Source organism: Elephantulus edwardii, unplaced genomic scaffold, assembly GCF_000299155.1.
Source record: "Elephantulus edwardii isolate Elephantulus edwardi_28Jun2011 unplaced genomic scaffold, EleEdw1.0 scaffold00386, whole genome shotgun sequence".
Taxonomy (NCBI): domain Eukaryota; kingdom Metazoa; phylum Chordata; class Mammalia; order Macroscelidea; family Macroscelididae; genus Elephantulus; species Elephantulus edwardii.
Genome location: NW_006400136.1, coordinates 191,279 through 204,136, shown reverse-complemented (window position 1 = coordinate 204,136; position 12,858 = coordinate 191,279). Strand labels below are relative to the sequence as shown.

General features: G+C 41.0%; 1 protein-coding gene across 2 annotated transcripts in view; it reads left to right on the top strand.

The window, feature by feature from the left end:
- The window catches only part of LOC102875790 (phosphatidylinositol 3-kinase regulatory subunit alpha-like), an 88,447-nt gene that overhangs the window by 67,081 nt on the left and 8,508 nt on the right, over positions 1-12,858 (top strand). Inside the window, exon 6 of one of the 2 annotated variants that reach the window (XM_006902246.1) lies at positions 178-257. In XM_006902246.1, coding sequence (XP_006902308.1) covers positions 178-257 — 80 coding nt within the window. Of the gene's footprint in view, positions 1-177; positions 258-12,067; positions 12,084-12,858 lie in introns of those variants that run through there. The other variant, XM_006902248.1, reaches the window with a different exon arrangement.

Here is a 12,858-nt window from a genome sequence, read left to right as displayed (position 1 = left end):
CTAAATTGACTTGTTGTTACACTTAGTCTAAAGATCTAGTTGCATACACATCTTAACAGTATTCTTCTGTGCTTGTATTTATTTGGAAGAGAAAATGTACTTGTTTTTAGGGAAAAGGTTTCTAGTAATTCTCTCTCTTTGTTACAAATAATACTTTGTCTTTTTTTCCCCTGGTAGCTCTGATAATACAGAACACCTCATAAAAGTTATAGAAATTTTAATCTCAACTGAATGGCATGAACGACAGCCTGCACCAGGTAAAGTTGTTTGGTGGTTGTTGGGTTTTTTGTGTGTTTTTTTATTTAACTCTCATTGTTCATTTTAAAGACTCATAAAAATAGTGGTGTTAGACCATAAAAGCCATAATGTTGGCCTTTTATGGCCAGTTATGTTGCCTTATGATTTGAGGGGGCAGGTGGAGACAGTGTGGTGGTATAGATGTTAAATGTTACTCGGACTTTGGCATTGATGGTTTTTAAGCTGTCTTGCTTTTAGATTAGGGTTAGAGGAAGTTTGCTTCCCTCTCAGCATTCCTGTTTCCAGTTGTTGGTTGAATTTATAGAGTTCATTTTAGTTGTTGACATTTTTTTTGGTTTTTCTTTCAAATGCTTATAAAGTAGGGGATTTATAATTACTATATAATTTAAAATATTTTCAAATGTTGTTTTTGGAAGCAGGTCTGCCAAGCGATGTCTGTCAGAATAAACATTTTCAATAATGCAGGCAGTATGAAACCAGAGTGTTCACTGCAGCAAGTTAGAGCAAGCCAGATCTTCTTTGAAAGCAGGCTGGTGTTCAATTAGCCATTTAACAAAGCAGGAAATGTAGACCATGTTAGCAGTGGATTTAATTTAAACTGATGTCTTTTTCTTCTACGGTGGAAAGTCCAAACAGCTGTACTTGGCTATACGTACTTGGCTATACTGGTTTAAAAAAAAATAGACTTTTAATGAAGGCTGGTCATTTAAGATAACTTTTAGGATATAACTGCCTATACAGGAAGTGAAGTTTCAGATTCATTAAAGGTATTTTGTGTAGTTTCATGTATGCCTAGAATTTAGATAAAACATCATAAATTTATTGCTAAAAGTGTTGCCTCTTTATAGTTAACCCATGTATGTTACCGTATTTATCTCCATATTGTGGGCACAGGGACTCAGTTATCAGTGTCGGGCAATAGAGAATTAAATTGTACTTTTTATTTTATGTGGTTACACAGTGAGGCTTAGTATGTTTACACCTGGGTGGGACTAAGCTTAAAACCCACCTGCTGGGACAAGATAGAGAGTGTACTGGGCAACAGCCCAATGTAGAGGTATTGAGAAGGATTTCTGTGGACTGGCCTGAGCTGTGGCACCTGAACGTGATAGAGACACCGAGTATTGTAGTTAAGCTGGTGCCATTAGTTTTAAGTTACCAGCAGTTGGGATGCTTTGAAAGGGGTGCCTTGAGCTGCACAACGTCAGAGGAGCCTGTCAGCAAATGTGCCTAGGCCTTTCGTCTGACTACTGTCTGAAAGATTTCATCTCCTGTGACTATTTGAATCGTTTTTTTAATGGATTTGGGATCTCCGTGTTGGGGTTCAGAGCCTACTTATGGGCCCAGGAGGAAAGAATGCAGTGAGTTTAGCAGGATGCTGTGATGGAGGCCTGCACACTCTCTAATATGCATAAGTCCCTTGTTACAGTCACTGTCAGCCTGTCTTATTAAGGATCTTCCTTTCTTCCACTGACCCTCCATCTTTCCCGTCATGATGTCTTTCTCCATGACTGGCCTCTCCTGACAATATGCCCAAAGTATGGAAGATGAATTTTCACCAGCCTTGCCCCTAAGGAGCAGCCTGGATGGTGCAGAGTAGGGCACTGTTCAGATCTGTTGTTCATAGGTTGCTAGAAGTCGTAGTCAGCTTGACAGCATGTAATAACAGCAGTATGATGGGTGTAGGGGATAGAAGAGAACCCGTGAGTCATTTGTCTGCTACCTACTCTAGACTGATTGCGTGGGTGGGCAAGGAAGAGGGCTAGCAAAAACTAATCAGGACCCTCGACCAAAGAGCTGAGCTAAGATCTTTCTCTTCTTTCTAATTCAAGTTAGAGGTATGTCCTGATGGAGTGTCCCCGCAGTGAAGGGTGTGGCTACTCTTCTTAGTTGCTGCCCCTCAAAGAGAGGCAGCATCTGGAGGCTGCAGGCCAGGCAGAGTTTTTGACAGAAACCCACAGATTGCATGGCATTTATTGCATGGATGAATTTATTCCAGGATTAATAATAGATCAGTGGCAGAATTTGATTAGTCTGGATGGCGTAAACTGGTTAAGCATCTCTGTCAGTTTGATCATAATTCTAGCAAAGTGAAAATTCATTTGCAGCCCTTATCATAATACACCTCAGAAGCCGTTCAGCATAGCAGAGGACACTGCACACTGCAGCGTGAGGAATTGATGTGTACATTTCAACAGAGGATTAGTTTCCTAAGCTCTGCTAAAAATGGCAAAGCCTGGACCATTTGCTGAACCATCTCAAGTAATTTTTAAATCCACTTTGTGCCAGTTTTCCCTTTGTTTTGGCCTCTTAAAAATCCCTGGTGGTTCAGTGATTAAAGATTCAGCTGCTAATCCGATGGTCATCAGTTCAAATCCCAGTCAGTCTTGGAAACATTACAGACAGTTTCCTCCTATCCTATAGGATCGCTGTGAGTTGTAATCAGCTTGAATGGTAGCGATTTACATTCAGTCATGTTTTAGTCATTCTGGGGACTTGAAGCCCTTTGAAATTAAGTGGCTGTTGCCCTCTCTCACTTGGGATTTATGCCATCCACACCAGGGTATGCTCACCCTCAGAATGTTTTTGTTTAGGAACGCCTCTTGTGTTGCTGATTGGCAGGTCATGCTGGTCTAGAGAAGTGATTTCGTTGGCCCAGTAGGAGCATAGTGATTTCCTGGAGTCCTTTGTCATCATCTCCCAGCATGCACTAGGATAGCAGGGCTCGGGGAGCACAGCCTCACCACAACTCCAGTGAAGGACCCCTTGCAGTAACGTTATTGTTGTCAATAGAAGTGAAAACCTAAGTGATATTTAAAGAGGGGGGAAAAGCAGGATTCTCTTGGAGCTCTTGGAGCAGATGGACATCTTTTTGTCTAAGCTTTTTCAGGTAGAACTTAAATTAATGATAGACAAAACTAATGATGTTTGAGGCAAAGTGTCAATGCAAGTAAAACCAACAAGGTATTTATTTATTGTGTTACTGAGCGGCATTGAGCTGGTTCTGACCCCCAATAACCCCATGCACAAAACAACAAAACCCTACCTGATCGGGTGCCACCCTCATAATCTCTGCTGTGCTGTAGTTATGGCTATTATTGCAATCCATCTCCTAAAAAGCTGTCTTCTTCCTCTCACCCTCTGCTAACAGTGATCTCCTTCTCCAAGAAGTAGGCCCTTCTGATAAAGAGGAAGTGAGACACAGTCTTAACCATCCTCTCTGATAAAGAGCATTTGGCTGTACTTTTAAATGACACAGATTCCCTCCCCCCACACACACACACATGGATTTTTCTAACACATTCTTCTGAGTGGTGTTGTTAGGGACCATTGAGTCAGTGACCCTGTGAGCAACAGATCTGAAAACCCTGTCCTATCCTGGGCTGTCCTCATCATCGTCTCTGACGCATTGATATCCAGTGCTATAGTCACTGTGTCAGTCCATCTCGTGGAGGGCCTTCCTCTCTTCCATTGATGTTCCTTTCCTTGCAACGTGCCCAAAATAATGTGAGAAAAAGTTTTGACATCCTTGCCTCCAAGGAACATTCTGGCTTCTCCTGCTCCAAGACATATCTGTTTGTTGTTTGGGTTTTTTTGTTGGGTTTTGTTTCTGGTTTTGGTTTTTTGCTTTTTTTTTGACAGTCTAAGAGAACAAACAGGTTCGTCCTAGAGAGGGTGAAACCAGGCTGCTCCTTGGAGGCAGGGATATAATGAGGCTTCATCTGACAGACTTTGGGCATGTTGCAAGGAGGGACCAGTCCTTGGAGAGAGACATCATGCTTGGAAGGTTGGAGGGATAGTACAAGAGAGGGAGACCATCGATGAGATGGATTGATACAGTGTCTGAGGTAATGAGGAAAGGTGTGTCAGAGACAGTTAAGTTGGTACAGGATAGAGCAGGTTTCAGAGCTATTGTACAGAGGGTCACTGTGAGTCACAAGCATTTCAATGATACTTAACAACAACAACAACTCTATGGGATAGTTAGTGCTCTTCTCCAACACCTCAATTCAAAGGCAACAATTCTTCGTCTGTCATCCTTATTCATTGTCCAGCTGTCAGGTGCATAGTAAGTGATGGAAAAGACCATGGTTTAATGAAGTGCCTGCAGTCTTCATATTGGCATCATTGCTCTTCAGTAATTTGGAGAGATCCCTAAGAGCAGACTTGCCCAAGGTTTTGATTATAGATCCAAGTAAGATAAAACCATTCCAATACTTATTACCAGGAAATCAGGTTGAAATTAAAAGTCAATGTTTTCTCCATCTATCATGATGTTGTCCAGAGGTCCATTAGTGAGAATTACTATCTTCTTGATGTTGAAATGCAGTCCATATTGAAAGCGGTGGTCTTTGTTCTTCTGCAGCAACCATTTCAAGTACAATCTATTCTGAAATACAGCGTTATCATTGATAGGATGCTATCTTTAGTCATACAATGAAGTTCTGTTAATAAGACTGACTTACTCAAATATATGCACCAACAACTGAAGCCCCAAAGGAGGAAATTGAAGGTTTCTACAAACTTTTGCCATCCAAAATTGACCAAACATGCAACAGGATGCATTAATAATTATTGGTAACTGGAATGCAAAAGTTAGAAACAGGAAGGAAGGAAGGAAGGAAGGAGGGAGGGAGGGAGGGAGGGAACGAAGGAAGGGGACTTGAAAAAGAATGGTCTTGGGGACAGAAATGAGGCTAGAAATTGAATGATTGTATTTTGTACACATACTGATTTATTCATAACTTTTTAAAAAATAAAAAAGGTGACCTTAGACATGGTCCTCATCTGATGGACTGCACAGAATTCAGATTGACTACATCTACAGCAGGAATCATTGGAGAAGTTCAGTGTTGGCAGTCACAAGCCACTAGGTGCTGACTGTGGAACAGACCATCACTTGTCCATGTGCAAGGTCAAATTGAAACTGAAGAAAAGGTAAACTAGTCCACAAGAACCAGTGTATGACCTTGAATTTGTGCAACCTGAATTAAAAAATCCTCTCCAGAAAAGGTGTGAGGCATTGAATGCAATGATCAGAGACCAGATGAGCTGTAGGATGACACTTAGGATATCATCCAGGAAAAAGCAAAATTCTTCTGGCATTCCATTACATACTCCATATTCTTTGAACTATGTTCCATATTCTTTGCCAGCATCACAATTCAAATCCATCAATTCTATCTTATCAGTTATGAGATACTTGAAAATACCATAGTGTCAGGTGCACGTTAGTCCTCATCCTTGCTTTTTAAGACCTAAAGAGGTCTTTTTGCAGCAGCTTTATCCAATTCAGTATGTAGTTTGAACTTTTGACTGCTGCTTCAATGGCTGTTGATTTTGAATACAAGAACAATGAACCCCTTGACAGCTTCTGTCTCTTCTCCACGTACAGTGGTGGAGTTTCTTGGACCAGTAGTGAAGATTTTTGTCTCCATTATGTTGAGGTGTAATTGGTGGTAAAGGCTGTAGTCTTTCATCTTCATCAGTACAAACTTCAGGTTCTCTCTTTAAGCAAGCAAGGTTGTGTCATTTGCATCAGAGGTTGTTAATGATTCTTCCTTCAGCCCTGGTATTAATTTAGGTATCAGATGCAATGCCTGCCTAGCTCTGTTCAGGGGGTGTTGGGAATGAGAACTTAGAATAAGGCCTTCAAAGTCAAATTAGGTACAAAGTGACAAATGTGAAATATTATCACATAGTATATAATTAAATGCTAAGTCTGCATATCAGTACAAAAAGAAATACAAAGTGAATTTTAGAGATTTATTTGGTGACTTTCTCAGGTAATTGAGTAGACAGAAAAGATTGGAAGAAATAAAACTTAAAATGAGTCTTGAAGAGTAGCATATGAATTAGGAGAAAGAGAAACAGCATTCCAATTCAAGTGACAAAGAGGACATTCATCTTCAGTTACAAAGTATTAAAAAAAAAAAAAGAGGCCTGGATAGTTTGACCCAATTTTATAAAAGCAGTAAATATTTTTAAATGGTACTATTAAACCTATATCCACAGAGGTAGAGCCACCTTGTTTTCTGTTAAACGCGGGCCTGTGTGAGGGACCAATTCGTGGGACATTCCTCTCTTTGCTACCTGTTCTCTATGGCTATCTAAAACCTCCATGAGCAGTTTAGTACCCAGTCATAGAAAGTTGTCTGATGGTCCCAGAAGAAATAGCCTGAAAATATTTTAAATTTACTCCTTGCTGACTCTTTGGGTTATATAAAACTTTACTCATTGCCATCAAGTCATAGTGACTCATAGCTAATCTTCCAGCACATTTTCAGAGGCTGTAAATCACATGGGTAGAAATAACCCAGCTTTCTCTTACAGAGTGGCTGGGAGATTCAGACCGCCTATCTATGGGTGAGCAGTGCAACTCCTTACCAGAGCTTAGCCACCAGAGCTCCTTGTTGGTTATATCAAGAGCCACAAGTGCAGTTTTTAATAGCTTTTGGGTTAAGGCTTAGAATAGTTCTGTGGACCATGAAGGAGAAATAATTATGCATTTATGGGCCAAATAGAAATGGCTTTGACCCCCAGCTCTTAGTATATACTTGCCAAGTTCTTCATTAATGTAACTTCTCTAAATCCTATTCCAGTCATGAAATGAGAATGGATAATGCCTCTCTGGGTGGACTTGTTAGGAGGCTTCAATGAGTTGAAACGTATGACTAACTGTTATAACTCGGTGGGATTTTTTTTTTTTTTGATGGTAGGAGAAGGTCTGTTGTTTCTGTTCTAGCTCTTTGTAACTCCCAACTCCTTCAATCCACCATGCCTAGCTAGTATTGTTCTACCAAGACATTCTGCCTACCCTCCTCATGTTCTAGCCAGCAGAGAGCCAGAACCTCTGAGAACCCCTGATGGCCTCAGTACAGATCTAGAAGGGAGAGCCTGTGGGTGCTTGCTGTCCTGTGGATGTTTGTGGAAGGAGGAAAACTCCTATGCATAAAACCAGTCTCACCATGGTGTGGCGAGTGATGCACCATGGATTTTAGGAACAACTTCCTCTGCCACCTTGGCCAGTTGCCTTTTTGCAGTATATAAAGTGAGCAAGTGCCTATAGCAACGTGCACCGCCCACCCCATACTTATTATCAACTTCATCTGCACCCCAGTAGAGCTTCCCCCAGCTGTCTGCTTAGTTTACTGACTCATTGACTATATAGTGCCTACACCGAAGTCTCTCTCATGCACAGATACTTAACTTCCTTTGTCATCTTTAATCTGTTAGAGAACATTTCTCAAAGACAAAGGCTTTCTCTCCTTTTGAAGTCTTCCTCAACATAGAACTGGGCACAACATAACACTCACAGTTTTAAATACTCTTTGATAAACTTTCTAACCTTCCACTAAACTATCCAGCCACCCTGTGAAGTAAGGCTGTGCACCTTTGATGAAGGGAAATAAAAATTTGAGAAATTTAAGCACAGAGCAGGCATGCAAACTCTACTCATAATTTGCTGATCTCTTTGTTACTAAATATATTAAAATATTTACACCTAAATGACACATTTATAAAAGTCATTATGTCTAATATTTATACTAGTATTACTGCTGTAGCTACAGAAGATTTCTATAGGGCAATTCAGGTAAAACAGGGTCATTTAACATCAGGTGCCTTTGAATGAAACCCATTATAAATGTATTTACATATTTCAGATTTCATGGATATATTCAGAAATATTAATGTAGCATAATTGAAGTCTAATATTGCACCCTCAAGCCCAGAGTGGAAAATAAATGACTCTTTCTCCCCCCTGCCCTTCTACACCTGTCAAAGTTAATTTTTAACCACTGGAGCATTGCAAAACATTCATCCTGAAGAGCCTGATTCATAAATCTTGTTTTAAATGCTCTGGGCTTGATTTTCAACCCAGACTAAAGCAAGCACTAAGGTAGAGGGAAATGACTTTCAAAGAGTTTTACTTTTCTCTGATTTATTTTTTTATTGGGTTTAAATGTGGTCTTACATTAGAAGGTTGTCTCAAAGGTGAGAAATGAAACCTTGAATAAAAATGCATGGATGTAGACCATTTAGATGGTTAGCAGGGACTAGAAGGGAGCCATGCTTGGTTTTATTGGAAAAAGAATTTTATTTGTGCTCTGGGAAAAATCCGTATTTCACTGTGCACATATTGGAGGGGTCCAACTCAGTTTTACTTTTGTTTCCAAAGAGCAATCTTGTTCTGTGAGGGGGAAATCGCTAGGGAGGTGTCTTTTATTCTTCTGTAAGCAATGGGCATGCCTTTTCAGGTACTTTGTAAAATGTGTCAGATTTGGTGCATAGATAAGCCTGGGTTTATTTATAAACTCAAACAGAGGTTTTCCTTAGCAAAGCACCTTTGGTTGATCATAAGGGCTGGAGGTGGAGTGATGAATTTGCATCATACTGAAAGACCTTTCTGTCCTAAGTTGTCTTAAGTTAAAATTATGAAGGGAGGCATTCATTTTACCCCTAAACAAAGATTGTTGGTTCTTTTAGGTTTGCTGAATTTTAAAATCCTGTCTTAAAAAAAAAGTGGGGGGGGAGGTGTTCATCTGTGATGGTCAACGGAAACATTTAAAAAGTCATTTACACAGGGGAGCTGCTTGCAGATCTCTTCTCAAAGCTTTCTTCTCCATTGCAGTAACTTCCCAGCTCCCTGCAAAAACCCTTTTGAGTAAATTCTCTCTACTCAAACAAAACAAATTTTTAAAAACAAAACAACACAGAAGTTGTGTTGGATGATGAAAGCTGTGGCTCGGGTTGTATCTCATGGTGATTTGTGCGTGTTGAGATGTGTTGTTCAGTCTCTGTGATTCAAAAGTCATTATGAAAGATCAAGAGCAAATTTGTCTGACTAGATTAGGCCTGCTCAAAAGTGAAATACAGTGGCAAGATTTTGCCACTAAAGTGAGTTTTACAAAACATTGAGGGGAAAGGGAAAATAATACATAGTGTCTTAGAAAAATTTAGAGGAAAATACTGACTTTCAGTTATGTGTATCAGTCCTTCTGGATAGTTGAAGCTCCAGGGTCCTAGGGGGAAAACAACCCCAAAAACCTGAAATTAAAATTTGGCATTTTCCAAACAAGAGTTTATTATTAACAGCCACATTGGGGGCGGGGGGACTACAACCCGCACACAAAACCTCCTTCCTAATTTTGTCACGATGTCTTTACATTTGAATTCTTTGTTATTTATTAGTGAAACATATAGATTAAGTGACAGTTAAGGAATGGCATTTTTAGTCTGTGACATTTTAGACGTAATGTGAGATGAATCAGATGGGCAGAAAATTGACCTCATTTTTCCTTCCCCTTCCAAGTTAGTGATTCTGTTTTACCACCAGAGGGCTCCCTATTTTAAGCTAATAAAGATCGTGCATCTTAGAAATCACTTTTTGAAGACTAAAATTCAATGGGGGAATGTTCAGCTCACACCATCAGTAATATATTAGCGCCTCTGTGGTAGGTGATTATGCTATCTTGAACAATTGATTTGGAGCAAATAGTTTTTAAATCTGTTTTAAGATTATTTTTTTTTCACCTGTAAGTGAAAGTATACTGCTTCGCAATGAGTAATGATCTTCTGAAACAGAAAATTTGCTGTTGAGTTTAAAGAGTGTTTTATTCTTAGAAGGTTTTGACTTGAAACATCATATGAATCTAGACAGGTAAAGAGACCAATGTTTCTAGCTTTTAGTAAGGCTATTTTTAAAAGTAGGGCAAGATTATGCGGTTCAAGATGCAAGGGTATTCTCTCAACTAAGCATATCACTGTGATCGGCTGGAGGGAGCCGAAAGATTCCCTTTTAAAAGGACTCTGTTTTGTTCACTGGGAAAATAGGCTCTTCTAGCTTGTCAGTTGCACCAAAGGAAGGTTTGTAGAATCACTTTCAGTGGCTTTAATACTACTTTACAGATCTGAGAATAACCCTGAAATTAGGCATCACCCAGATGTGGATTCCTTTCCTATATTAACAATTTGTAATATTATTGACAAAACCATGTTTTTTAAAAGGAATGAAATGAGAGCCTTCCTCTTTTTTTATTTTATTTTTTTTTTAAAGTAAGCTAAAAAGAGAAAACAGAAAAACCTGGACTTTGTTGATAGGCGTGAATTTTTTTTTTTTTTTTTTTTTGCATCTAGCATGAGATGCAGTAACTTCAGTTTCATATATTCATTTTTATCTTCTCTGGCTGCTAGAAGTGGGGGCTGAGGGGGTAGGAGTTTTAAGAGTCAAACTGGGGTATGTTGTTATTGGTATAATGTACCATCAAATTGAACTCACTTGAGTCAAAACCAACCCATATGCAGTAATTCAGAAGGGAGATTGCTCATCTTTGTCCGGCAGAGTGGCTAGAGGATTTGAACCAAGTGCCTTTGGCTTTACACTGCAACTTCTTATCACTAAACCACCAGAGCCCCTAGTACTAGCTGGGTGCATACTCTGTAAGAACCATTTCACCACCTGGTTCAGTATTATCTGTTTTAATGTAGCATGTGTGAGCCAATTTCTAATCTGGTTTTAAAGCTTGGTGGTTCTGTAATTTTCCAATACTTCTGGTCCTCATGATAATATTAAAGGTACATCCACAAATGCAAGTGAAAATCGTCTTAGGTAAAATATCATTATTTCAGTAATAGCCAGCCGTTACTAAACCTAGATCTTTGCAACTTTCTCAAACAAGGGCAAAATACAGAAAGGCATGCCTGACACTGCCATTCCACCTTTTGCCCCAAGTAGGCATCATATAGATCTAAGGCAGAAGGAACTTTTAATCTGAAAAGCTTACGGTTTTATGGGCGTTGAGGTGTTGAAATTGACCTCGTTAAAAATAGCTGCAAAGATTTTGTTACTGAGTTTATTATTATTATTATTATTATTATTATTATTATTATTATTATTATTTTAATCTTCACATGATCATCAGGAATGGTATCCATGTGGGATTATTATTCTCTTCCAGAGATGCCTGCCCTATGTTTTTTTATTTGTTTGTTTTTTTCTTTTTAAAATCTGTGCCCTTCCTGAATTGCTCCATAAGGGCTTTCCTGTTACACCTGCGGGGCTGTCTGTGCAAGTGTGCTGGAGGAGGTGCAGAAGGTGGACACTAGCAAGGCACTCTGTTCTGGGCTGTTCTGAGAGGTTCAGGCCTTTACAAGGAAAGCTTTGATTCTATTTTTTGCTGAACTAGCTCAGCCACTTCCTGTGTTTGGCCGCGCATAGTGCCTCGCTTCACTGCCGGCTACTTGAGCCCTGCGAGAGCGCCGTGGCAGGCAGTCACAGAGACTATTTTAGGTCCCTTCACAATGGCCTTCTCATTTCCTTGGCTAAAATGAGCGAGCCTTGCATTGGCCACTTGTTAGCCAGCCGACGTTAACTTTGACTTTGACTCGGGCTCCCCGCCCCCACCCGAAATCCCTAGCTCAGCAAATATTTGAACCTGCCCAAGTTAATCATGAAGCAGCGATCTTTATCTGAGAGAGACGTGCAGGCGGCTGGGCCTTTTTCCTCCGCGGCTCAGCACCCACCTCGAGTGCGTGTGTCAACGGGGAGGCGGTCGTGAGCGGCAGCGGCGCGCCGCAGGCTGGTGCTGGTCTGGGCTGCGCGGGCAGCGGCGCCCTGGGAGCCGGTTCTCATTGAAAAGCCGGAGGAGCCTCTGCCGGCGCCGTCCCGCCCCTGCGCGCGCCCGGAGGCCTGGAGCGAGTACAAGGGGGGAGGCGTGTTGGCTTTGCCCTGTTGGTGGAAGATGAGCTTTTTGGATTTTTTTTACCCCCCATTTTCGGATACAGGCATTTTCAAAGGGAAACCGTTGAAATGCATAACCTGCAAAGTAAGTTGCCTTTCATTTTGTGCACTTCTCAGCCCCCTTCACTGTGCCTTTTTGTACTTTTGCTGTCGCTTAAATTTTTGGCGTCTGCACGCGCGCGCGCGCGTGTGTGTATGTGTGTGTGTCTGTATGTATGTGTCAGTGCGTGTCAGTCAGTGCTGCCTGGAGAACTGAGATGAGAGATTAGGGGAGACACTCCCTATTTCCTGTAGAGGGGGCAGTGCCAGGTAAAAGATGGGGTTTAGGTTGAAAGTTAGGGACGAGGTAATGATAAAGTGCTCAGCTAGAAGTTGGTTCCCAGCCAAGTCTTGGAGAGACCATGGAAAATCACCTGTCTCACTGCCTTCTCTGGGTTGGCATGCCCCACAGGCTGTAGCGGGCGGGCCAGTTGCACCCAGGGCTCCTAATGTGCCTGAGGGAGGGCTGGCCTGCCGGCTCACTCCTAGACTAGGGAGCAGCTGCTCCGGGAACCTTTCTCCAAAGCCTTTTTTAAAGGGTCAACATTTTTATTAAGCAAGGGGGAGAAGCTGCTTTTTTGGTTGGGGTTTTTTTTCTGACTGATATCCAAATGCATACCTCCTCACCCTCCACTTTTACCATTGAGTTCAGATTTACTTAAACCCTTAGGTCAGTAGAAAAATTGTAAGATTGGGAGAGGGTGAGCATACCTCCCCATTAAGGGGAAGAGAAATTAAATGGCAGAGGGGACACAAGTGAGCAGCGCTTAGCAACCTCCTTGGCTTTCGTCTAATTTCTATAGACTTTATGATCCAGATTT